This window comes from Mercurialis annua, linkage group LG2, assembly GCF_937616625.2.
Source record: "Mercurialis annua linkage group LG2, ddMerAnnu1.2, whole genome shotgun sequence".
In the NCBI taxonomy this organism is placed as follows: domain Eukaryota; kingdom Viridiplantae; phylum Streptophyta; class Magnoliopsida; order Malpighiales; family Euphorbiaceae; genus Mercurialis; species Mercurialis annua.
In genome coordinates this window covers 56,278,257-56,305,967 of record NC_065571.1, presented here as the reverse complement: position 1 = coordinate 56,305,967, position 27,711 = coordinate 56,278,257, and the positions used below count along the sequence as shown (strand labels likewise).

Sequence of the window (27,711 nt, the reverse complement as noted above, 5' to 3'; positions counted from 1 at the left end):
TACTCAATTATATATCTTCTTTTAAATGGTGTTACTTTCAATTTTCATCAATACTTAATTATTTCTAATGTAAACATTAAAGAACAAAAGGTCAACGCGCCCCCTGAACCTGTGTTACAAGGTCATTTAACCCAGTTTTTACTTGTTTAAGCAACTAACCCCAAAACTCTTCATTTTTGGGTTAAATAACCCCATAATTTATATTTTTATTACAAAAAATAAATTTAGAATAATTTTATCGCAACAATTAGGCAATTTTTTATTTCTATTTCCCATCCCTCACCTCTGATTTATATTTTATGCGTTTTTAAAATACAATTATGGGGTTATTTGACCCAAAATGAAGAGTTTTAGGGTTAGTTGCTCAAACAAGTAAAAAATGGGTTAAATGACCCTGTGTCACAAGTTTAAGGGGTGCGTTGACCCTTTATTCAAACATTAAAGGTATATTTGTATATTTTTCCTTTTACTTTTAACATTTATTTTTTATATTATTTACTAATATGAAGAAAAAAATGACAAGTTTATACAATAATTTAAGCTACTTGAGTATTTTTTTTATTAATTTTTAATTGTATTATATTTTGGACGATGTAGACACTTGTTTTTCGAATAACAGGAAAACAATAAAGTATTGAAGCGTTTAATGAAATTTTAAGAGAAATATATCGGAGTGGGAAGCTATTGATCTATTTAAAAAAATTAAAATAACTATATTGCCGCACATCGGCATATTTGAGAAGTCTAATCATAATTGTCATGAATACAGCATCTCCAATTTAATGCTAAAATTAACATTAAATCTTGTGCAACTCCACTACAGTGCTATAATTTGTGCTAAATTTAGTATAAATTATATTATGTGTTAAATTTAACACACACTATATCATATGCTAAACTACAACAACCGATAGCAAGTTATTATTAATTATAATTGTACCACGGTTATTTTTTATTTATGATTATAACATATATATATATATAGTTATATATATATATATATATATTTTTTTTTCTATTTATCATTTCATTTATAGTGGATTTACTTGTACCTGTTTTATACATTATTGGAAAATTTAGGTATTTTCCCTTTTTTTCTTATATCTAATTTTCTTCATTTTTTCTTAATTATTGTCTTAAAATAATTTATAAAAGAGGAAGAAAATCCAAATTGTGGTGGGCTTTGGATGCTGAAAATCTGATAACCACACACATTGGACCACAATATCAGAATTAGCAACTTTTACAGAACATGTTACAGTTGGGTCCACCCACAATGAAGCTTTTTATCATCATTTAAAGAATATTTACCCTCTCTTCTATACATTTTTAGTTAACTTTCAACAACATTAATTATTATGAAAATATCACACATAAAGTATACATTAGTGCCATCACTATTTATTTTCTATTCTAATTAAATTATCCATTTTTTCTTAAATGTTTTGCATATTTTAATAAATAGGATCTTTAATTTATTTTTTGATAATTAGGAAGGGCAACGCCTGGGGAAACAGAACACACGTCTTAACAGATTGCTTTCTAGCTCACTGGTTAAGAATATTTAAAATTAATTTTTTGAGTTATAATTCACTAGTTTGTAATCTTTAAACTTAATTTTTTCTATAACATTCTTATTTAAGATCCATTAATGTATCGCTATTTATTAAAATATAAATTATTCCAAATGAATTACTGCCTATATTAAATAAAGATCTAGTAATAAATATGAAAAATTGTAATTATTTTTAAATTGAGTGATTATAAAAAATATACAACTCTATTCAAACAGATAAAGTATACACTTTCAAATCAATTCAAAAAATAAACTTCAGCAAAAGATTATCAATACACTTTTGTGTTTTATCATCCTTTTCAAATTATTTACAAGTTCCTAAATTAATTTAAATTAATGATAACTTATTATATTTTCTCTTATTTACTTTTTCATACTAGAATTATATAAGTGAATTTTATTTGAACAAAGAATTAACGCACCCCTTAAACTTGTGACATATTATCATTTAACTCAATTTGTACTTTTTTGAGCAACTAATCCCAAAACTCTTCATTTTTGGATCAGATTACCCGATAATTTATATTTTTATTTCAAAAAGTATATTTAGGATAATTTTAAGTCAACAATTAGAGAATTTTCTAATTTATTTTTTGCATTAATCACCTCCGATTTGTATTTTAGGTGTTTTAAGAATACAATTATGAAATAATTTGACCAAAAAATAAAAAAAATTTGGATTAATTGTTCAAGAAAAGGATGAATTGGATTTAAAGCTATGAATTATTACAAATAGACCCAGTGAATTATTAGAAAATCTAAAATAAATTTCTCTTTCTTTTCCTTATTTTCTTAGCATCTCATCAGGTCCATAAATTTTTCATGAATAGAGTCTAGATAAATTTTTTTCATAAAATAAAGATAATCAAATTCACATCTAACGTTAGATTTTGTTTTTTGCAATAATGAGGGTAAACAAATCACAGGTCACCAAGAAACATTAGAACCAAATAATCTAAAGTAATGACAGGCCAATCTAAACAGATCAAAGGTTGCATCAAAAGCACAAAAAGAAAAAATTGTAATAATTACAACCACCTATCTTCCACCCAACAATAGCAAATACAGCAGATGGATGATGAATCAAAGAAAAAAATATCAGAAAATAAAAACTAGTGCAACTCAAAATAAAAAAATAAAATAAAATGATAGTTTGCTCCTAATGATAGATGATGCCAGATCAAACATATAACAATGAACATGAAAAAACATGATAATTACGAGCATGAACACGCGACGAAGATTAAATTATAGTCCATTGGATGTTGTAGCCTGCTCATCGAGAAGAGCTATCGTCCAAATCAACTTCGTCCGGCTGCAGGTCTTGATCGTTCTTTACACTAGAGCGACGTAGCTCCTCAATCCGGCTGGTTACGTCAGATATTGACGGACGATTGTCGGGAAATTGGGCTGCGCAGTCTATTCCGAGTTGCAATAGCTGAACCATCTCTTCCTCGACATTCTGGTATCTGAGGAGTTCGAGATCAAACACTTCGGAAGTCCATTCCTCGCGAACTATGGACTGAACCCATCTCGGAAGGTCCACTCCTTCCTCATTCAGAAGAGCATGAGTAGGTGGCTTCCCGGTCAACAGCTCCAATATCAATACCCCAAAGCTATAAACATCAGCTTTCTGGGAAACTTTACGAGGGTCGGTCACCTCTGGTGCTCGGTAGCCAGCCACACGATTAGGAGTGGAAGAAGGACCAACAAGTTGAGCAAGTCCAAAATCAGATAACCGAGCTTCATACGTTTGAGTGAGAAGAATATTCGATGATTTGATGTTTCCATGGGAGATATTAGGACCTTGAGAATGTAGGTACCGTATACCACGGGCAGCTGCAAGCGCAATACCGGATCTAGCTTCCCAGTTCAACGGTGTCTTACCACCTCCCTTGTTTCCTGTTTAAGAGAAAATTTCATAATTAAATGAGCCGAAAATAACATTATTCGATACAGCTTTTAAGTGAAAGTAAAACTCGTATAGTTGACAACGAAAAGAAAAGCTCAACAATCATGAATAGATCAAATCATATTGAAATATTGGCTGCAAATAAGACAATGAAAATTTCATAATGAAGTATATCATAGCAAAAACACAAGAACATAATGCCATTAGAAGGAATAATTGTAAGAGTGCCCATTGTTGAGTTTAGGTATAATTCAAACAAGAAATGACAAATTACATTGACTTCTATACATAATGTTCTGCAGGAAACAATCAAAATTATACAAGCCTACATCCTGTAAGAGAATAATCATAGCAGCATAAAACAAATAAGTAAGCAAAACCCACAAAACACAAGTCCCACAAAGGTGAGTACAGTATAATTTAAGTACACAAAACAAAAGTTTGAAACACTCACCATGCAGAAGAGCAGACAAGCTTCCCATAGGCATGTAATCATAAACAAGAAGCTTCTCATCTCTGCTGTAATAGTAAGCTCTCAAAGGAATCAAATCCTCATGATCCATAGCTCCCACAGTCTCAATCTTCTCCTTAAATTCCGCCTCCGGAATAGTCACATCCTTCAATCTCTTCACAGCCACCACAGTCCCCATCTCCAAAACCGCCTTATAAGCAGTACCAAACGTTCCTTTCCCCAAAACCTCAGCCGAAGCTCTCAACAAATCCTCCAAGTCAAACACCCGCGTCGCCTTACCGAAAAACACCAACTTTTTCGCCCCATTCACTTCCCCCCCAGCCGCCCCCGCGCCTTTCCCATTCCCGACCATCGCCGCGGCTGCAGCCGCAGCGACAGAATACGCATTCCCGCTGCCATTCTCAACTTCCCCAATCGGCTTCTCCCCATGAATAACCATCTCATGCTGCTTAATTATCGCGTCAATCGATCTCGACTTCTCACTACCCTTTTTTCGACATAAAAACATCAAAATCAAAACAATCAAGATAAAACCAAGTACAGATCCAATTACAATGCCAGCAATAGCACCGCCAGACAATTTCTTCTTCTTACCACCTTTACCAGCTGCATCAGTTGGTGTACTGGGCACCACTATACTACTATCCTTAGTACCATCACAGCTAACTAAAGGTAACCCACATAAAGAATTACCCAGAAAAGAACTAGAACTAAATTTTTTAAACCGTACAGGTATAGACCCATTTAAAATATTATTAGAAACATTAAATTGCTCTAATTTTTTCAAGTTCAAATCAGGTAAAGACCCAGATAAACTATTACTCTCAAGAAACAAAGTTCTTAACCTGGAGAAATTTCCAAACCCCGGCGAGATCTCACCGGAGAAGTTATTTTCACCAAGATTAAGACGAACAAGGTCATGCAAACCGAACAAAAACTCAGGGATCTCACCGGAGAAGAGATTACCCTGTAAGTAAAGATTTCGAAGACTAGTGCAAGCAGCAAGATCTGACGGTAAGTGACCGGTGAGTGCATTGAGGCGGAGACTGAGAGTTCGGAGTTGAGTAAGGTTAGAGAAGATTCCGTCAGGAAGTTGACCGGAGAGAGCAACTCCGGGTAGTCTTAAGACAGTGACACGGTTATTTTCGCAAAGAACGCCGGCCCATGAGCAGGGGGTGGAGTGGGTTATGTTCCAGAAGAGTGTTCGGCCGCCGACGGCGGAGCGGAGAGTGAGGAGAGCTGCACGGTCGGCGGAGAGATCTGGTTTTGAATGAGGAACTAAGAGGAGGAAGAAGAAAAGATAGTACAAATAGGTCAGCATTTTTGGGTTCTGGTTTTGGGTTTGGGTTTGGGTTTGGGTGGTTAGGAGAGAGGAGGCATTGTGTTGGGGAAGAGAAGGAGAAGACAGGAAGACAGTGTGAGTAGAGAAGAAGAGACTTGGGAAACTAAAACTGAAACTAAAAATATTGTTGTCTAACTTGTGACACTCTGAGAAATGGAACTTTCCTTTTAAAATATTTAAAATTGGACCAAAAAAATTTAAAACGGATAGAAGCATGATATCCTTACGGATTTATTTATTGTTTTTTTCAACTTTTTTTACGGAATATTTATAAAACTAGACTTTTTCGTGAAGTTGCCGTCATAGTTTTATTTTGAACAAGGGATTAGGAAAAAAATTAAATAAAAAGTACACTTATAATTTATATTTCAAATTAACATTTAATTATTTTAGAATTTTAATTATAGCTCTTAATTTATTTTAAACTTTTAACTCCGCCGCCGTCTTTTCGCACTCCGATCACGCTTTCTTCTCCCTTTTGCACTCCGGTCGGCTACCATGGTTCACCTTCTCCATTGAAGAAGACGAAGACAAGCTCAGGGCTTCTCCCTAATTAAGAAGGCACTGAATTACTCGAAGATAATAATTATAATAATTTTTTATAACAATCAAAATATTTTTAAAAAATTAATTTTATGTTATAATAATTACAATAATTCTTTCTTTATTTAAGTTTTTAAAATTATTTAAAATATATGTTTTTATGTATTTCAAGTTATAAAATCTTAAAAATCTTAAACTATTTTATACTAAACGTTAATTTAAAAAATTAAATTTTATTTTATTTTAGACAATTAAATCGCATGATGATATTAATAATTCGACGAAAAAAAGTTAAATATTTTAAAAATTAATGTTGTTTTCTAAGGATTTAATTATTATTTTTATTGATAAATGAAAAAAAGAGAGTGCCAGATTGAAGACACAATTTTAGCTGTTTTTTGCTAAAATCTTACCGACAAAATATAACTCAAACGTTTATATCATTTGAGTTATAGTTTGTCGGTAAGATTTAATAGCTTTTACTTCATGGATAATAGAAATTATATTAAAAAAATCATTATTATTTTCTCATGTTATGAAACTTTATTGAAGAAATAATAAATTTTTTTTAAAAAAAGGATAAGATATAAATATGGGGAAATTCTTACCTAGTCCCGGTCCATGAATTTTCCATGCACCTACCCAATGAGGTGTTAGAAAATATAATACAATTTTCTCTCTCTTTCTATTATTTTCTCTTTATTCTCATTTCTCTAACACCTCATTGGATAGGTCCATGAACTTTTCATGGACCGGGTCTAGATAAGAACTTCCCATAAATATGACCCTAATGTTTATTATGTATCTTACATTCTCCACTAATATTTTTTGATTAAAAATGATTATAACTTTATTAAAGTGGAACAAATATATCATCTACAGTTAGACGGTAAATATATTTGTTCCACTTTAACAATATTAAAGATATATTTATTTTACTTAAATAACGTTAAGGTCATTTTTTAAACTCAAAAAGCGTTAGGGCAACAGCTAATTGTATGCCACATCAACCGAGTTACTTTGGTAACGTTTGGGTTTTTAAAACTCAAAAAATATTTTGGTGATGTGAGCACTGGGTAAACATTAGGGTCATTTTTGTACCTTAATCCCTAAAAAATAGTAGAAAAATAAGTTTGATCAATCTGGAGGTGAATGCCATGACGAACAACAAGGGAGGTGGCACGACACCGTTGAACTGGTAAATGAGTTGAAGGATTCCGATCACCTTCATCATCATTTTCTTCAATCCGATGAGAGATTGAAGAACCCAACCAACCACTTTCAATTTTGAACAAACCCTAATTTCTTCAACATTTTCCACATTATCATCTAAATCCCTAAAAAATTTCCTAATTATCAACATCGATCGCAGTTACTTCTCCAAGACTTTCAGATTTCGTCTTAGAAGATTGAATCAAAGGCTTCCTCAGCACTTTTTTACTCGCCATTAGCATCAGCGTAGGTTAGCAAAAAAACCTGCATTCTAACTTGCGCCGATATGAATTAAGATTTAGTCCACTAATTTTTATTTTTTTAATTTTGATGTTTGATTTGAATGATTTTGCTTGCAGTGTTTTAAATTTCTGCTGGTTTAAAGAAAGAGATAAATGATGTCAGCTCCAAACGAGGATAACATGTCTCCTCATTCTCAGGTATATTTTTTATAGTTTAGCCTTACTGTGAAATTTCTTTGTGAACATAAAAATTGAACGAAACAATGTTATTTTAAGGTTTCTTGTGTTAAAAATGAAGTTTACGCCAAATTTTTACATGTTTCCGAAACGAAAATTTTTGAGTGAATGAAGCTACTTAGCTTTATGAAAATGAAATTGATTATTTCTTGCTCTTGTTACTTTATTTTAATTTTACATTGAAATGTAGCTTCCCTGATTGAAGTGGTTTTCTTTAAATAGCTCGCCTTGCATTTCTTTGGGGATTTTCTCGATTCTATAATTGTTGATGTTGCCTCTGAGTGTCACCGGATAGCTAAGCTGGGACTTGATCGCAACTTAGAGGAAGAGGACGAAGAGCTAAGATTGGCCGCAGAAGCTCGTAGTAGGGTGGCGGATCCTAGTATTAGCTGTGAAACGAATAGTAAATATGTGGTGGACATATTTGGGCAGACTCATCCGCCCGTTGCGAATGAAATATTTGAATGCATGAATTGCGGGCGATCAATAGTGGCTGGAAGGTTTGCTCCCCATCTCGAAAAGTGCATGGGAAAGGTGACACCATTAATTTTGTTGTTGTATCAATTTTTTCTGCATAATAGCATCTCTGTTAAATTCTGATATCACGTGCTTTTGGACTCCATTGTAGGGTAGGAAGGCTCGCCTGAAAGCAACCAGAAGTAGCACAGCTGCTCAGAACCGTAACGCTCGAGGCAGCCCTGTTTCCACTTACATACCGTACTCAAATTCGACAAGTCCAAACCAGCTACCAAATAGAACATCTGGTGGTGCAGCTGAAGAATACCCTAGTGGCGCTTTCCATCAATCATAATGCTGGAAGACGAAAAATGGGGAAAAGGCCCTAATTTTTTGATCTGGATATGGTTATGGATACCCAATCCAATGGAGCATATCGGCAAATGCACCTGGAGAACGGGATTCCTGTTACAGTTCGAATGGGAACTGATAATTGTGAAGAAGAAACAAAGAGAGCCTCTGCCTTTGTTTTCATTTTATATTCAGTTTTAGTCTCCTTTCAGTGTAAACCTTGCGAGTTACGTGCACAGGGCTTGCAGAGGGGAATTCACCCAATTTGGTATGGTTCAGCTGAGAAGTTCAACCATAAATCCTCTACTTGGTCAAACTGTAGTGTTGATAAATTACTATTCATTTTTATTTCCTGTACTTGATTTCATTTTCTTTTTCTTTACACAACATTGTAAAACAAACAAAGGTTAGAAGTTGGTGGCAACACTACAAACATTACAGGGAATAATAAGATACATTTCATTTGACTATTCGCATTGAACATAGAATACATTGAGATACATTTTTTTGTTTTTCTAGTAACTGATTGTAAGTTTACGCTACTTGACATTAGAAAATAAGACTTCCCAGAAACACAGAAGTTACGGTGACTGTGAGATTGTCGTCAAGCTCGGTACTTATGGGAAGTGATTCTACAAACGCCGCTCCAAGAGAAACAACTAAGAATCCCAACACCATTTCATAACTTTTCTCAAGATATCCAAAAGAGGCAAAATAATACATATACCTGTGGGACATTACAAAAAATTTAGATTCTTTGAATAAGAAAGAAAGAAATTGGTAAGTGAGTCAATACTTACAATACAGATGATACAAAACCAGCTAGAAACATTGAAATGCTACCAGCTATGGACTTATTTCTGTTGTAGGGGAGTTTCTGCTTACCAAGTCGTCTCCCCACTACGTCCGCAATTCCTGAAACCGAACAGCAGTTGTTTCATGGTATCACTTAAGCTCAGGCATTAGAATAACTGGAAGTATTTGAAATGTTAACAGAGTTCAAACAGAAGTACCATCTCCAGCACACAAGTTGCATATTGCTGCTATAGCAACAGGAGAAGTTCTCCAATAGACAGCACACGCCAACGTAATAGTTAATGCATAGTAGAGTGGCCCCTTCAGAAGTTCCCTGATATATAAAGGACAGTTTGAGAAGTCACAGCATAGCATAGTGGTCTCTTTTGAAGGAGAATTTATTATCTACTTTGTCATTTCCTCAGCTTACTTCATGTAAGAATTCAGTCAATAATAGCAACAGATATCCAGAAATCAATAACATTTCCCCAACAAATCTAGTTTAGATAAGATCATATAAATATAGATTTTATCTGTGGATTTGCATTCAATTGACAGGATAGACACTCAGAGGAAAGCTACCATCAAATGTAAAGACTTAGTACAATTCCAAATTTAAATACAGGCTACATAAACAAAATTAACATATGAGTTTGTAACCTGTGGTCTCCAAATCTGCTCATTGATTTCACTGTGGCTTCATCTTTCAATATCCCTAATCCCAAAAGAAGCATTCGAAAAATGTTTATACCTGGAGTAAGAGCTGCTAAAATTGCTCCCCGATGTCCTGAACTGTAAAAAATGATTATGAAAAGCCATTTCATCAGCCAAAGTGCCTAACAGGTAATAGCTTATGTAAGGCTCCATTAGTCTTGAGATTACCTGAATAATGGCCAGCAAAGCATGAAAACTAGCCCAATGCTTATGTGTACAAGCTTCCTATTTAATTTCTGGACAAGAAAGAATAAAATTATAAGAAACCTCCACGTTAAAAAGAATTAGGGACTTTTATGCAGAAAGTTCCTAAAGAAAACTGTGATCTTTCGGTTCTATTTTAACTGATTAATTAAATGAACAAAATACTAGTATTACTTTATGCAACATATAAGCAGAGGGAAAAGAGCTTCTAATTTGTCGAAGAAGACAAACAACAAGCACAGATTCTTCACATTCGAACTCCCGTCTTACCTGGATTTATGTACTAATCTTATGCTTCCTGCTGTATTATTTTTAAATCTTAAGAATATCAGATGTTGCTGTGCAAGTATTCAGTCAGTTTCTAGTAAAACGAAATGAAAAAGCCACATAAGATATCAGATGTTGCCAGCATGATTGAATTGCAGCATCATATTTCCTAACCAAAACCGCCATTTTAGAGCACATAAACATGATGGAGAGAATCACAAGCTTTATAAGCCTCAAACCTACTACTAACCAGCATCATTAGTTGAAAACCTTTAAATCTGTAAATAAAAAAGATTCTCGCCCTCAATAATTTAACATTTTTGTTTAATTGGCCAACTGGAACTCGAACTTAAGATTTCACACTAACAACTAAGCTACACCCAGTTGACTCTTGCTATTCTATACGCCACAACAAAGCGAATAAACTCGAAAAGTAAAGCATCAACCAGAGGCAGCTAAGGCAAATAGCTACTGATCCATATTTAGACGCAAAAACCAGTAATTAAAACAAACACAGAACAACAGTTGACCCCGCATCTCGAAACCGTGCAATGAGTTGACTAAAAATCAAAGCAAATCTAAACAAAAAACTTGATTTCACAAGCAAAATTTAAACCTGGTCAAGCCCATGCTTAGCTGTTTCTTTCCACAATCCAAGAAACGCGAAAATAACTCCGGCCGTCGCAACGGCCGCCAAAACATCAGACATTACAGGATTACTTCCCAACATGGTAGCCATAACAAAGTTACAGGTTATGTGTGATTTTTATTATTCTGTATTATTATCCTGTGATTTTATTTTACAATTATTAGTGACAGTACGGCAAGTATTATTAAATACTGTCCACTTAATTCTTACAATAAAAAATTAAAATTATTTTACTTCATTTTAAAAATCAACAACAAAACCAAAAAAAAATAGCTGAAACTAACCTGATCAAATATGCCTCGACTAGCGGTTTCTTTCCAGAGCTGAAGAACCGAAAGCGCAATCGAAGCGGACAAACCAGCAGCGCAAAGATCGGACGCCACTGGATTTTGGAGGAGCATGGTGGCTCCGGTGGCGGCTGATTTCAGGCAACGGTGGTTATGTTTACGCCGTTGAGTAGCGGTAAACGGCGGTAAAAGTAAGTTTAAACGCGGGGAATGGTGAGGAAGTGAAGGAGAGTGGTAAAAAAAGTTGGTAGTTACTGGTGCTGTTGCCATTTTGAATTTGGTGGGGTTTTTAAAGTTTGTTTTAAATGTTTAACCAAATCTAATAAATTCTTTCTCTGCTCACACATTGCACATGACTAATGACTTTTCAAGTTCTTACTTTTTTTTTTTAAATTCATTGGATCTCATTAAATTGAATATGAAACAATTATATTTGTAAGAAATTCGGAATAATTTGAAAACTAAATCCGACGACCTGACATGGAACAAACAACATGCTGCCTGATTCGCAGACCTTACTTACGAAAATAAAAATAAATTACTAACTGTTTCGCGAATTAAGTGCAGTCTTCAATCGCTCTTCGTTCAAACTTCTCCAAACACCCGCAAATTCACAGCATCCGATTCAATCAACACTTGATATAACTCCTTCTAAAAAAAGAGACAACAACTTCTTCTAAAAAGGAGACAACAAACCTTTCACAAAGAAAGGACAACAAACTTTTCATAAAAAAAAGGATAAAGTAAAATATTTATAAAAAAGACAAACAATGAAAAATAAATAAAACTAGTATAGCTCATAGACGAGTCCATTTTATTACTGAAGGATCTTCAATCTATCGTCGCTTCTTGATAATTGAATTGCGCTTCGTGATAAATTTTAATCCATCAGAAAAATGAAAAAGAATTGGCTATTTATTATATTCTATGAAATTAAAATAACATAAACAAAAGGGGTGGCTACCGTCAATAGAAAAACTAAGCCATTGACGGCTGCTGAATAAAAAATAAGAAAAAAGCTCTAGGCGGATAGGGTTTGTTAGAGAAAAAAAAAAAAAGGTGGCTAGGGTTTTGGATTTTTTATATCAAGTTCTTACTTAAACCCGGAATATGGAAAATTTATGGAATTATCGAATGAGATGTTAAAAAAATGAGAAGAAAATCATAATTTTCTTTTCTCTTCGAGTATTGTTTGTGCGGAAAATATAGAGCATATATATTTTTAAATTTATAATGAATTTATTTCTTACCTATATCTATATCTGATTCATGAATTTCATTATTGACTGACGGAAATAATGCCCCAAAATAAGTTTGATGTAAAAATATTAATGTAAGTAGTTAGTGTTTGGACATATGACAATCAATTAGACTTTGAAGTGTATATAATTTTCAGAAAAATATGCTCGGATGATATTGTTGATGAGCTTGGTAAAATTAAAAGACTAAATCAACATAAAACGATAAAATTAAGGGATTGAACCGTAATTATTGCAATATTTTTATCAATAGAAAAAAAATCAAACTAATTTCGGAATGTTAATGCCAAATTAGGGTCCTTTTACGCGATAAAATTAATATTTTAGCACAATTTCAGGACAACCTTAATTAAACAATCGAATAATTATTTTAATAGAAAATTAACTATGCTAAGAAATTCTAGAACACACCTCAATAAATACAACTTTCTTCATTTTTTCAAAGAAAAGTACATGAATTAAAGAGCATTAATTAATTAAATATTGATAAATAAGAGTGCTCCTAATCTCAAAAGAATTGCAGCCTCTAAAGTCTAAACACCATAATCATTTCAATCTCAAGTTCGGATCGTTATAGTCGATCAAACTACACTAGATTCTTCGGTCAGATCACCAGAGAACGAGCCAAGAACTCTGAAGCATGTTATGAGCCGTTATAATCATTGCATGAGTATTTTTTTTTTGTGTTTAATTTATTTCAAATTTAATTATTTTATTATTATTTTTTGTGTTCTTGCACGTTAATCATAAAAACACTTAGATTTGCATGTTATATTCATCATTAGCACTGAACAAAAGGTAGTTGATAAGAGTAGAAAACACTTAAATGATGAAAAGCTAGCTGTTATGATTAGGATTTCATGCAATTGAATATAATCTATTTGTAACCTTATTTTATTTTATCAAAATTTTCATCAATTGCATTCATTGGTATTTGTTGCCTTATTCAGTATTATAATTCTAAAAATTGTTCCTAAAATAATTATAAGCAAAAGATTCATAAAATTGTTCGTCTCTTATATTCAATTTCGAATCTCGGTAGTGTCAATATTTCAGGCCGATTTAAAAAATGAAAGTTTAACAACCAACTACTAACGTAATTAGATTTTATCTTTATTAAAAAAAATTAACGATATTTTATAGGATAGTCGCTTCTTTGATTCGATGAACATTAGAAAAGGGTCATCATTTGAGCTCCATAACTCAGACAAACTCTCGAAAAGATAATAATATATAATTCCAGTAAAATAATTATATGAAAGGGTACGACCGGACAATTTAGACAAAATAATAATAAAAAGAGTGTGCTAAGTTGAGAATAAAAAATGATGACTTAAAGTAAAAAAATAGAAAAAGTTGGTAAGTTGAATTAAAAGTATATATTTTGACAAGAGATGAAATATTAGAAAAAAAGGCAAGATGTTTTAGAAACCTCACTTTTTAACCCCTTTTCAATTACATCCTTATCTTGTCAAATCATTAATTTTATCCAAATATCTTTCACTTTCATACACAATAACTTTTTCCCCCTCAAAAAATTCAAAACAAATGCCTTATTTAAATTTTTTTCGAGCAGTAAAGAAGTCAATTTAATGCTTGTTGTGAATACAATTGAAAGTGAATAGCACATATTTGGACAAAATTGACGCTTTTACAAAATCAAGATATAATTAAAAAGGGGCAAAAAAATAGATATTTTCTTAAGACATTTTGGCTTAAAAAATATCATTTCCAATATAACTGAGGACGCCATAAAAGGTTTGGTATTACAAAAAGAATTGCCTTTAAATCTATGGCTTCCAATTTGAACCATTTGAACCCTTCATAAGACGAGCTCAATTAAAACAATACTACAATACAAGAATTGAAATGACCAATACTACAATTTAAGAATTGAAATGGCCAATGAAACGAATTGTGAATGTTTATAAATGACTCTTTAAAATTTTGATAGTTGAAGGATTAATTGATTCTTTTTTCATATGATATAGTACATCTTTTTGGATAAATATGTTAACCAAGTTGCTATATATCAAAGTAAATACAATTTGCCATCCGTTCATCCAAAGCATTTCCCAGAGAAAAGAATATTATAAAAGCCGGAAAAATAGAAAAGATGTACAAGAGAATATGTTTTAACATATAGCATATGATCCATTATGCAAGCGATCGGTCATGAACACTCACTTTAATATCGAAGAAGACGATCTATCCCGTCCGCCCTACAGCCATTGTAACTAAATAAATAAAACCCCGAGCTACTCTCTTTTCTCTTCCGTTCCTGAAATTGGACGAGAAGGCTATTGAACATGGCAGCAACTTGCAGCAATCACTTCCAATTTAGGTCAAATCTTGACAATGATGCACTTGATTCATGCTTAGCGCATCAAAAATGCAGAAATAACATGTAAATTATGCACATCTCACCGTGTATTTCAGGTTTGGCAAAGGATGCATCTATGCAAATATATTTAACCAATGACCTAAGCTGAAATAATCTTTCAAGGCTGTTTTTTCTTGTTCCGAATATGTTGAGGATGAGAGTCCGTTCTTAGTGATAGTTTGCACTTGTCAATCTTTTGCATGACAGTCCAGATGTATGTCAAAACAATAACTGATATTAGTGAGCATGTTAGGGAGAAATCTGGCCTACTAGACTTCCAGAAAAAGCCAGATGTATCCACTGCAACTGATGCAAACCTTTCTCGAGATTGCCTCCGCCTGCAAGTCGAGCAATAACTTAAGTGATGTTTCAGACGAAATGGAAGATAGTAAATAATCCTGACTGAATTACAAATTGTTGCATGCATTTTATTTTATTCCAGCGATAAAGAATGATTGCTTTTCCTTAAAAGATCAGCTATAAGCCCCACAAATTATTATCTGCATTACTCATGGAAAGATATGTATGTTTTCTATACAGCTAAATAATGAAATCGCATAATTCAGGACTTCAAATTGTACAGCCAATATATATATATATATATATATATATAGGAATACAAAGAAAAATAAGAAGACACAGATGCATCAGCTTAGCACAGAGCAATTCAAAAATAAAATCCATAAATTGTTTCTTTTAAAGTTCCAAAACTATCCAATGTAGATTGGGTTTCTATGATCTGTTTGCTTCCTCATATAGGCCACCAAATTGAAATTGTGGCCCGGAATTGCAAACTTGTTTCTTTTCCTCGCGACTCAATAACTTTTTTAATCTTTTTGCTCCTATTTGAATCTTTGTCTTCTCAATTCTTTTGCATTTACAAGCCTGAGAGTAGCTATTGCAGTAACTTGATGCTTTCAAATTAATTCCTATTCTAAATCTTTACCTTTTTCTTTTTTTCCTCATATTATCTGAATTTCATTATTAGAAACTTTTTTATACTCTTATCAGCTCTGATTGCCGGGAGAAATTCTGTTTGTATATTTATTGCAATGTCATTATAAACTGTCCCGTGGGCTATATTTGGCCTCAAAATGTTTCAGTTGGAGAATTCAGGGAGCAGATGGCACATAACTTTGGTTGGGGGACCAATAAAAGATGATCCAAAATTTAGGGTCTAATTAATTAATAGGTTTATCAAAAGCAAAACTTGATCCACATATACATAAGAACATATTCAGAGTGCATTTGCAGTCAGTGCTTAGTGTTATGCATACTTTCCTTCCTTCCTAAAAGTTACTTATGATATTTGTGTGGAAGTAATAACTTACACAAGTTCAATCTAAAGAGAGAATAATATTGTATCAAGAAGCAAGTTCCCATCAATAAAAGAAAAGAGCAGCCTATGGATGACTTATAAATGCATCATAAACAAGCAAAAGAAAAGTAAGTTCGAGTCAGCAAAACAAGAAGACAGAAGAACATATGGATGGTGGCTCATGGATGCAACAGCAAAATTCATCTTTTCATTTTCTGATGTAAAGACTCATGGATGCATTTTAAACCAGCCACTTTTCTATACAGGGGACACGCGAAAATGACAATAAGTTTCTGAAAAGTACCCCAAGAAGTCTCTAATTGAGCTCCAAAGAGATGAAACAGATTTGGTCCTTCCACGTCTGGTCATGCCTTCATCAACTTTGCTTTTGAATGTCCCTGATTATGTAAAAGTATAGATGAAACTCCAACATATTGATGCATTAAGAAGAATGTATATAGATACAGGTAGCAGGTACACGCTACTAAATGAATACATATTCTCATGCATGTGCATGTGCGAATTAAATGCGAAAAGTTCTTGGTTCAAGAGCATCAAAATATAGCAAAAATGAACAAATTAAATTAATGAATTACTGGGTAAATAGTCGAAACTTTTATAGCTGATCAAAATTCCATGTTCTGGTAATTCTACGCTGTAATATTTAATAGATATCATGTTAAGAAACAGGAAAATAGACAAGAAAAAGGAGAATAAGCTTTTATGCCAATAAAGATTGGAAAGGGGATGCCAGAGGTATATCACAAGAAGCATCCCCCTATCAATTTGCATTTTTTGTGCCCCACGCAAATTATCTCAGCATCAACGTGGAAGTATATAGATTTTATTGTTTGACAAGACATCAGATACTTTAAGCAATTTACACTTCTCATGACAAGGAAAAAAGACTGGTGAGATTTAAATCGAAAAGGAATAAATGATTATAGACACAATATAGTGAACTATCATTCTCAACAGAAAATTAAATTATTCTAATGTCTATATTAGTCTTTAATTAATTGTTCAATCATATGTATAGTTACTATTAGATTATAATAAATTTTGTTCCTGATTTAGTTTATGATTCAATATGGATTTAGATTAGTCTTATAAGTACCTAGTTTTGTAAGATTACTTCTCTATGCATACTGAGCCTTGCATCAATCTGAATTTAATAATAATTAACTACCCTTACAATTATAATTGAGTTAATTCAATTCTCTCTTTGGTTCCTTAGGTATGATTCCAAAGTTTAGGTGTCCTAAGAAAACCATCTATTCCTTTTTTTTAGCTTAATTTCCCACACTTGAAATCCTATATCTAAAGTTTACCTCTGCTTAATGTTACTAAGAAATAACAATAGACCTTTTAAATCCATCCTGCATCATAAGGGTTCAGGTGTTCAACAAGTTGAAATAGTTGCCGGGAGGGGTAAAATTTAGATGAAATGATGCATCCAACCAACAAAGAAACACACCTATACACAATTTTCTTAGTTGTTGACTTCTCGATGCATCTGATTTAAAAATGATAACGATACAAGTAAAATTGAACCAGAAATTCAGCAAGTGATACCAAATGACACCAAACACAAATTAATTTGGGAAAACACCAGTACCAGATTCGTTGGAAGGAATCTCATGGTGTTTGTTGTAAGAACCAAGAGAAGCCAACTCCTCAACAAGTGTGCGTTCCTTGTCACTGCCATCATTGCATTAATTTATTAGGAAACCAACGATTTCACAGTACGCGAATAGCAAAAGATTGTGAATTGAACTTCCAAATAAATGGTAGAGAGTATAAAATTAAATTGACTACAACTGATTGAATATAAAAAAAATATATAGTTTCAGAGAAATTGTGTAAATTAAGATATTGCTAGACTAAAAGGAGATCTAACAGTCCCGTATCTAAACTGTTCCAATATAGGACAACAGGATTCCATAACAGTTGAAATGATATTTCATACTGAACTGAGATTTAATCAAAAGAGGTAGGATGGCTAATGTTAAACAGAACTTAGCGTTACAACCATGCACATAATTGTTTCATTCACCAAAATGCACATCAGATGATTTTCATCAAATCTCTTTAGCCAAATTTGACTTAGTTATAATAATCTTCTTGAGAATTTCAAGTCATGTCTTTGACTTAATAACTAAATTATACATGTTAACTAAAGCAAAATTTTAATGTTGAATTTAAGTTTAAATTTAAATTTTGACAAGTTGACATTTAAACTTTTTAGCTTGCAAGGTAAGCATTCTTGTTAATTTCAAGTTTTAAACTTGCAAATTTTGTAGAAATTTGAAATTGCAGCTAATTACAAAATTTGAAATCGCAGATAAAGAACTGCGTTCGACTTGTTTCCATTTAGAAGAGATAAGCAGGCAACCAAAATTTGGATCTAGTCACAAATAAAAAGAACTAAATTCATTGTTTTGAAGTCAATAACGAATACAAAATCAAATGTCATCAAGAAGACAAAAACTTAAGGATAATGTAAATGATTGTAAATTTACCAAATCTTGAAAGCCCTAAAGACTACAAATGGCTTGATCCCTTTAAAGGGTAGGTAGTTTGAATTTCTAACTCAAGTGCAGCACCAGTTTTAAAACAAATATTAACTCTTCAATTAAAAATTAAAATGATTTTCAAAATGAGAATATTGTAATCCTAATCAAATGGTCATCCTTTGTACCAAAAGATTGTAATGAAGGGATACAATAATCCTAAATGGAACTAATCCACTATAATCAAACTTGCATGTTAGACACATATAGGTCAAATTCTGCTTGACATCATGACATGTCTATAATACTATTATTTTGAAGATTTCCCCCAACACTTAAGTTCCATTGGTGGTCTGCCCATTTGCACAGTTTGATCTACTGTTAGATTATATAATATGATAAAAAAACATGCACCAAAAAGAGAGTTCTAACTTAATGTTTTTCAGCTTAATGGTTCTTGCTCATGCAATATGAATTTATTATTGATACTCTTGAGAAAACATAAGTAGCTAGAATATTCAAACCTGATATCTTTTGGGATCAGAATATTTACTACAAAGTGATGATCACCTCGAACAAAAGGCTTATTAATGTCTGGAACCCCCATCTGTGATAATTTTACTGAGTCTCCAGGTTGAATTCCAGAAGGAATCTGAAGATCTCTCAAACCATCAACGGTCTCCACCTGTGGTTATTTAGAATTTTATGCAAATAACTAGCAATATAAGATTAATATTAGCAGTCCAATGTCTTTTTAACAAAATATTATTACTAGACCTAACTAGGTATTTCTTTTAGTAGATCATCTTTCAGATGGCATTAGAACTGTAAACAGAGAAAGGAAGAAATATGTCTTGTGTTTTTTTTGAAAAACCATACACTTATTTATATATGGATGTGAATCTATACTAGGAAAGTTTTGAACCTACTACGAAAATACAACTTAATTTATTATTTACAATTACAACACCCTCACCTCGTGTTGGAGCATAAATATCAATCATACCCATCTTGTTACAGAGATAACTGACTCGAATTCAATTTAAGGCTTTTGTGAAATGATCTCTTAATTGCTATATGGTCTTGCATATCCTATGTAAATTAAGCCATGTTGTATCTTCTCACGAACAAAGTGACAATCAATTTCGATGTGTTTACTTCGTTCATTAAATACATAATTAAATGCAATATGAAGATCAGCTAGATTATTATAGGCTTAATCCATCAAAAGGCCCCTGCACTATCAGTTTTTTGTTTATATGGTCCCTCTTCAAAGTTTGTTATTCAATAGGTCCTAATACTATTCGTTTTTTAATTAATGGATCCTTTTATGGAATGTTGTTGTGAGTGTGCGGCTCAGTCGTGGTGAAATGATCAATAATTTCCATGTCGGAAATGTCAAAAAGTCCCTATACTTTCAAATTTTTGGTCCTTGTTTCAAGTTCTTTTATTCAATATTCAATAGGCCCTTGTACTTATAAATTTTTATTATAAAAATTTGCTATAATCAAACTAATCAATTAAGCTTCTTTATTAATATATTATTTATAGCTATAACAAGGGCCATGGACTTGGAGCATAACATTTAAACAGGAAATAAAACACCCAAAAATAACAACTTGGTCATCAAAGAATACAGTTGAAAGCCATCTAACGAGGTACAGTAATGTCTCACAAAATTATAACTTGAATATCAAGCAACGTCAATAGGAAGCATTGTCCAAATATTCAATACGTGAGATAATACGTTCTTTATGTTAAGTGATCTCAAAACAATTATACTTTACTACTTTATGAAGCAGGAAACAAAAATTACACAATTTGAAAGAAAAAAGCAATCCAACAATTTGACCATGCCTTAAATCACACAAGGAGATGGCCGTACCTTTACTACAGTCCCTAGTATTGCTTGGGTATAATCAATATTGATCTTTGAGTAAAGGTTGAGGCCATCCCTCCGAACCCCACGCTTTTCTTTGACATGAACAGTGATGAACAGATCACCGGCGATGCCCCTGTCAAAGAAGAAAAGAAAAGAAATCCGTCTTACTTATGAAACAATAAATAATTATTTTCCTAATATAGCATATAGTTTTCGCAGTGATTAGAATAAAATTTAAGCAATTCTATAGAAATGATAAACAAGAAAAAAATTCTTAGTGAACTTTTTCTTGTGAAACATAATGTGCATAAGATGCAACATGAGAATATAAGGCCTCCATTCAAGTTGAGTTGTATCATTAAGAAAGCAGCCATGAATAGTTGAGAAAACTTATGTAAAATCACATAACACGATTATCTTCCTTGTCTTTAAGCACCATATGACCAAATAAGGTGCTTAGATGCCACATATAACACCAAATCTCATCGTTGAAGAGTTTTTTCCTCACATGAGAAGGAAAAAAACTGAGGGTGATAATGTTCTATAATGAGGCAACCGCATCCCCACCATCGTAAAATATGAGTTTACAAAGTTAATACTATCGGGAACAAAAACTTCAATATAAAATATCATCGGTAAAACTGTAATTCACGTTAATGGATTAAACAATGAATTTATCCATAGTAGAATTGGGAGAAAAAAATGAAGAAAGAAACTAAAAGCCAAGACAAATGATTCAGTTACCCCAAGTTTTTGTTTATGATACTATTTTAGTCTCTGAGAAAAGGCCAAGGGATCAGCGCAAAGATATGCTTTTTATCTTCTATAAAAGTGAGGCTCTCCGGACTCCAATATTGGCAAGAATGTGAAGTAGGAGTGATCCTGGTACAGTTTGTCCTTCAACCAGCCTGTTATAGCCTGGTCCTCTAACTTGTCCGATGAATGATTCCATTGTTCAAACCAATAAATAGGTCTGATTGCTTTCAAATCAGGATAAAATGAGCTGACCAGAAGCTGGAACTAGGACACAAACTGGTCCAGCTCAACCAGTTCATGGAGCTGGAACCAAACAGCAGTGCCCAGACCAATCTCAGTTCACTTCACCTAAGAGCTGGAACTTCTGGTTCCCAAACCAGGGTGAGCTATAATGTGACTTATCCCTTGTGTTCGCAAAGTCGCATGCTTAATAGTAAATAAATCACAAAAATTTGATAGTTACCATTTATAAATCAACATAATGTAGATTGCTAATGCTTCTAAATACCCGAAAGCTATTTTTTACCCTCTTCCATATATTTCTAGATAGTGATGCTCATTATTAAAGTTGATGACACCAAGCTTGACATATTGGCATGCAAAGGTACACAAAAAGAAGTTCAAGGAATATTCATTCAGTCACCATCTCACCGACCTTTTCTTCTCGAAATTACCCTCTCCTCGAAGCTGCATCATAGCTCCAGTACTGATGCCAGGAGGAATTAATACGTTCATACTTCGCTGTGAACTAACTTTACCACTGCCACGGCACTTTCGACAGTGATCAGTAATTATCTTGCCATCACCATTGCATTTTGAACAAGTAGATACCTACAGAGACCGAATAAAAACTATGCAACACACATCAATGATCACGCAGCATCAGAGACTCATGCTTACGATACTTTTTCATAACGCTGAATTTAAAAATAATAGGATTGGATTATGAAAGAAATTTTCACTAGTCTGGCTTCAATTTTAATTAAATGTGATGGATTAAGTAAATGATTAAAAAAATGGTGATTTATTATTATTTCTTTTCTTGAGACTCCAACATTAGATGTAAATTTCTCGAGTTACTGATTTCCAGTTTAAGAAATAGAAATCACAAGCTTTAATTTGCCATCATTTAATATTTTTAATGCATTTATTGTCTAGTTCCTGAGACACTGAAAAATTGCAAGGAAATAGAAAAAACATCCCATTGAAAGAACCACAGCTTCTAAAAACACTATTAGTGGGCAGTGGACACTTTTAAGCCCTTCACGCAACCTGCAATTAAGAGGCTTCATGATTTACAATTGTATCTATGCCATAGATGGAGCCAGAAATTTTATCGGGTGTAAAGAAAGAAACAGAGCCTTGTGCTCTAGATATAGTACAGAATCAGATGATTGAAAAGAAATAGAGATTGCACTAATAATTTACCTATGTTCTTGATGCGTTTTCATATTTAGAAACCGTGACATGAGTATCAAAGCTTTCTTTATTCTCTCAAAATCAAACTATCAATAAGTGATGAATCACTCTTTTGATTCTATAATTATTCAGTAAATTTGTACAAGGGATGCGTTTGCATTTGGTAATAGTCAAAATATGTAATACTAACTGTAGTTTTACAAACTAGTAATTTTAGGATTTTAGTCTGTTATATATTATTATAGACTAAAACATACTTAATGTTTTTGGAAAAAAACAGCTTGATAAATTCTTAGTAGCCTCATGAAGGAAATTCATAATGATCTGAGAAAAAAAATTCAATTGAAACAAAAAACTAATTCCAGTTGGTGTACCAAATAAAAAAGTTGTATTTCAATTAGAACTATAGATCTACTGTTAGTATTTATGACAATATCATGAACCATTAAGATTTCCAGCACAAACTCCCAACTATTTGCAATAAACGGAAAAAATTAAGAATTGCAATCAGTTAGCATCTGTACAAGTCAAAATACCTGTGACATCATTCCAAACGGTGTTCTTTGGGTTTTCATCACGCCTCCGCGACCTCCACAATCAGTGCAAGAATTGATGCAGCTTGCAGATTTAGCACCTGTTCCATCACAATCGTCACACGTCTCAAAATAAGGAACTTCAATTTCACGCTCTCCACCATAAATTGATTCTTCAAAGCTCAAATAGAGGTTGTATCTAAAGTGGAGAAAATAACAATGTGGTCACAAGAAAATACTATAGCAAACAAAAAAATCTGCATCAAAGTAGCAGTAACATTAACAAAACTACAGTGAAAAATATATACAAATTTATGCCATAAGGTGCACATTATTTAAAAATCCACTATCAGTGGTAAAAACATTTTCATTTTCGTTTTGTTTCTGAGGGATGATTTAGAAAAATGTACAATGTACAAGGGCATCACAAAAGTACATAAGAGGCCATTGGATCAAGTAATATTAACATAACACCAAAAGTATTAGCATTAAGTTTATAGAAAACAATGCTTCATAAGCTAAGCTCTAAAGCTCTTACCAAGAGTTACGTTTCAGCAGATTAATTAAATCAAAAGGAAAGTTACGATTGGATGAATGGATGGATTTTTTTTGGCAATTGGATCAAGTACATGATTTAGACACCCCATTTAGATTCAACTATTGCTTTTGGTCCTATATGTTTATAACCTTCATCGCATAGTAAGAACAGATCTAACATGCTAATAAACGAACGTATAAACATTTGATGTATGGGTAAATTTTCGATTCTGTTTATTTGTTATTTATTTTGATTATTTTGAAACTGATATAGCAGTTCAGTGTTATGAACAGTTGTTTTATTACAGCTGTAATAAGACAAGATCCTATTCACGGGACCTCATTCAGTTGCATATCTAATTAAGACAAACCACCTGAAACTGTACGCATCACTACCAAACCAACTACTATGCAGCACTTGGTGATTCTCAATTTCAAAATAAAATTTGTAAGGACAGCATATGAACTATTTCAAGAATATCTTCATTAAATATATGCAAATGACAAGTTGAGCCTTCCCATGGATCTTTGAACAAAATTTTGTGAGAAAACCACATATATGTTGAACTGAAAAATCTAGTGAATATTCAGGAAAAAGTTGCTTCCTTTCATTTAAGTGAACTCATTTTAAGTGCAAGAAAAAAGAGATATTGCTTTAATAGTCATAAATTTTTAAAAAAATTACAAGGTCATTACCGAATGTCAAGATCCTTTCCCATATTTTTCAAATTGAAATTCATGCCACCTGCTTCACCATTGCCTCCAAAGAACCCGTCTAAATCGCCAAAGAATGTATTATATATATCAAAAGGATCCATCTGAAAATCATGACATAAGTTCGTAAGAAAGTAGCCTGGTCAAGTCTCGGAAATTAATTTGAATGGTGCAATCAAGCCCAGCCAAATCAATACAGTATTTTATCTACTCAACTCGAGTTACTCGACTAAAAAATGCTATGCATAAACTCAACTCGAGTTTACTCGACTAAAAAATGCTATGCATAAACTCAACTAGAGTAGCTCACAAGTAATTTAGCCTTAGTTATACATGCAAAGACACTCATAGAATTACAATGACATGGAAAAAAAATATGCATTCATATTTTGAAGGTGTGCATAATCTTACCCCTTGTGACCCAAAGCTTGATCCATCATATTCACTCTGTAAACCTGCCTCACCAAAGCGGTCATACAAAGATCTTTTCTCGTCATCTGATAGGACCTACATTTATGCTTCATTAATCGATAGAAGAAAAATGTGAAAAATTGCATATACCAATATGTTAACTCTCCAATGGTGCTGAGATGGCATGATTGCACCATAGAGGAACCAAGTCTTCCAATGATATGAGTGGACAGTAACAGACCATATGCATGCATGGCCTACAACATTATGCCACATAACAGTATCAAATAAGAAATTGGTATTGGAAGAGCTGGCATCAAATGCACGGGGAGATGCAATACAACCATTTCATACTAACATGATTTGGTAATGCACTAACCTAACATGATTTGATCATTTGATGATGCACTAACCTAACAGGACAAGTCTAATTAAGCATCTTAAATTAAAAATGAAACATATTAAAACCCTACAACTAGCTAGATGGCATATTATACCCCATAAAAGAATCTAAACATGATTCCGGCCCAGTAGAGAACAGGTAAAGAAGTGTTTTGGGAAAAGAGTAGTTACCTCATATGCGGCACTTATTTCTTTGAACTTCTCTTCAGCACCAGGGCTCTTGTTTAGATCTGGATGGTACTGTTCCAAAACAGGCAAATATCTAGAATCAACATATCTAACAATGCATTTATTGCAGGAACATGACCAAAGCTGCTCATATCTGGATGATTGCTTTTATTGTGACCATTCATCAAGCAGTTCGGTCTTGCAAAACAATTCACATCAAATGCACCTAAGGAAAACAATCAAATTTCAGTTTGTCTTGTAAATGCTCACCTGCCCAACAGAATAAATTCCTCTCATACAAATGAGAATTCTTACTGAAGAAATATAAGAGTTTAATGTCAGAAATTGCTAGAGAACTTATATTGGCCACTAACAATAGACAAGAAAAATAATTTTCCTTAAAAAAACAAATGGAACTTTTTAGCGTGCTTTCACTACAAGGTGAGACAACAATGCCATTTCATACGTGGAAGGATGCCAGAGAATACTTCAAATTGATTAGATGATGAGATTGAAGCTTCTTTTAGGACAGGGAGGAGAGGAGAACATAATGAGAAGAGAGTACTTAGTGATTCTTATTAATGTAGTGCATTACCCATGCATGGATTATAATTATGCTACTTGAATTGTGTTGAGCAAATCCACCTGAACCTTAGGTACGATTGTCTTGCACCATGACATCGTACCACTTAGAGGAAACTTTTTCTACGGGTACATTAGCTAATGGTTTTGATAGGTTAAAATCTTTGAATAATCATAGGATTTAAGATCTGAATACGAGTTCGTATAACTTTGAGCTCAATAGCTACAAGCTAGTTCATGTGATCATATGGAACTAGTGTCGGCCACGGACGATTCACTACAACATTTTTCTCTATAATAGCCACATCTCCTACTTCTCTTTAATGAAAATAAGATTTTAATTAATCAAAAACATTAATTCTAACTTTAATTTTAATTTAAAAAAAAATGAACCAGTCAGAAGCTGCCGATTCCATAAAAACTGGGACCATGAACCGTGGCCAGGGCTACATGGACCATTATATTTAACAATAATAAAGACATGCTGTTTTTCACCCTACACGTGACATCCAATCAAAACTACAACTCATAACATATTAATAATGTATAAGAAGTCTAAAATCACAACAATGCAATTCAATTTAGTCAGATTCTCAATTTAAAAGGGTTAGAATTACTACATTTCAATTTCTTTAACTTAAAAAAAGTGGGGGAAAAAAACACAAAGGCAATTTATTCGCAATTTAAATAACGAAAGAAATTATACAACAAGTTAAATGAGCTTACAAGAAATATCATCCAACAACCTTCACATTCACATCACCGACTAAAATCTAAACTAAACAGCAACTCAAATAACTAAAATTACAGCAGATGAGTGAAGAAAACAAACCTTGCGGGCGAGCTTCCTGTAGGAGCTTTTGATATCTTTCAATCCAGCATTCCGATCAACTTTCAAGGTCGAATAGTGATCACTACCAGCTGCTGCCCTGATTACCAAGTTGAAACGACGACGTTTCAGGTTGGGTGTACTTGTACCGAATGAAATTCTGGAAGAGTGAGCAGTTAAAGAATTTGAAATTGAGGAAGATGAGATGTGTTTGAGGTTTGCATAGCATGGGATTTGGGTCGCAGCTGCCATTGTTAGTTGCATCAGAGAGATGATAATTATTAAACCCTAATTGCCTAATTGGCTAGTTCAGGCGGCAATTCACGAGCAAGGAAATCGGAGGAAGAGACAAGAGAGATATTATTAGATTAATTCATTTTACGATGGTCTAATAGTAAAAAAAACTCAAACCTTTACGATTTGTTGCAATTATATCCAAACTTTTTAATTTTTATAAAAATATCTAAATTGCATGTTTTTTGTTATAATAAAATTCAAATTGCTTTTTTTAAACAATAATAGTCAAATTGATGGCTAAACTTGTTGTTTTCAATTAAGATATTAGGCTATTATTATTTTTTAATGTATAATAATATAGTAAATGTCCTAAGAAATGGCAAAAAACTCAAAAACAATTCACAAAAAAGTGCAATTTGGATATTATTACAATAAAATAATGTAATTTGGATATTAATGCAAAAATTAAAAAGTTTGGATAAAATTACAACAAGTCGGAAAGGTTTGGG

General features: G+C 32.8%; 4 protein-coding genes across 8 annotated transcripts; 1 reads left to right on the top strand and 3 right to left on the bottom strand.

The window, feature by feature from the left end:
• Nucleotides 1-2,553: 2,553 nt before the first annotated feature.
• LOC126670519 (probable inactive receptor kinase RLK902) lies at nucleotides 2,554-5,533 on the bottom strand. Its single transcript, XM_050364271.1, has 2 exons — nucleotides 3,943-5,533; nucleotides 2,554-3,478 (listed from the first exon to the last, which is right to left on the bottom strand). Exons 1-2 carry the CDS (start codon nucleotides 5,516-5,518, stop codon nucleotides 2,853-2,855), a joined length of 2,202 nt encoding a protein of 733 aa, XP_050220228.1. The 5' UTR covers nucleotides 5,519-5,533; the 3' UTR covers nucleotides 2,554-2,852.
• Nucleotides 5,534-6,957: 1,424 nt separating this feature from the next.
• On the top strand, nucleotides 6,958-8,813 carry LOC126670521 (SAGA-associated factor 11). Its single transcript, XM_050364274.1, has 4 exons — nucleotides 6,958-7,307; nucleotides 7,417-7,497; nucleotides 7,759-8,070; nucleotides 8,165-8,813. Exons 2-4 carry the CDS (start codon nucleotides 7,453-7,455, stop codon nucleotides 8,345-8,347), a joined length of 540 nt encoding a protein of 179 aa, XP_050220231.1. The 5' UTR covers nucleotides 6,958-7,307; nucleotides 7,417-7,452; the 3' UTR covers nucleotides 8,348-8,813.
• On the bottom strand, nucleotides 8,758-11,604 carry LOC126670520 (probable phytol kinase 3, chloroplastic). Of its 2 annotated transcripts, none has more exons than XM_050364272.2 (6): nucleotides 11,257-11,604; nucleotides 10,021-10,088; nucleotides 9,799-9,930; nucleotides 9,357-9,472; nucleotides 9,144-9,258; nucleotides 8,758-9,070 (listed from the first exon to the last, which is right to left on the bottom strand). In XM_050364272.2, the coding sequence occupies exons 1-6, from the start codon at nucleotides 11,527-11,529 to the stop codon at nucleotides 8,893-8,895; spliced, it is 882 nt and encodes a 293-aa protein (XP_050220229.1). In that variant the 5' UTR covers nucleotides 11,530-11,604; the 3' UTR covers nucleotides 8,758-8,892. The 2 variants fall into 2 exon arrangements, with proteins under 2 accessions (XP_050220229.1, XP_050220230.1); XM_050364273.2 differs by lacking the exon at nucleotides 11,257-11,604 and adding an exon at nucleotides 10,940-11,102.
• A 2,911-nt stretch (nucleotides 11,605-14,515) lies between these two features.
• On the bottom strand, nucleotides 14,516-27,349 carry LOC126667984 (uncharacterized). Of its 4 annotated transcripts, XR_007638319.2 has the most exons (12): nucleotides 26,969-27,347; nucleotides 25,558-25,626; nucleotides 24,985-25,080; nucleotides 24,556-24,677; nucleotides 23,326-23,521; nucleotides 22,026-22,201; nucleotides 20,618-20,747; nucleotides 19,257-19,417; nucleotides 17,838-17,920; nucleotides 16,524-16,617; nucleotides 14,946-15,239; nucleotides 14,516-14,799 (listed from the first exon to the last, which is right to left on the bottom strand). XR_007638319.2 is itself a non-coding variant. In XM_050361145.2 (11 exons), the coding sequence occupies exons 1-11, from the start codon at nucleotides 27,227-27,229 to the stop codon at nucleotides 15,020-15,022; spliced, it is 1,608 nt and encodes a 535-aa protein (XP_050217102.1). In that variant the 5' UTR covers nucleotides 27,230-27,347; the 3' UTR covers nucleotides 14,516-15,019. The 4 variants fall into 4 exon arrangements, 2 of the variants coding, with proteins under 2 accessions (XP_050217102.1, XP_050217103.1); XM_050361145.2 differs by having other exon boundaries at nucleotides 14,516-15,239; XM_050361146.2 differs by lacking the exon at nucleotides 26,969-27,347 and adding an exon at nucleotides 25,825-26,383 and having other exon boundaries at nucleotides 14,516-15,239.
• Between the last annotated feature and the right edge of the window lie 362 nt (nucleotides 27,350-27,711).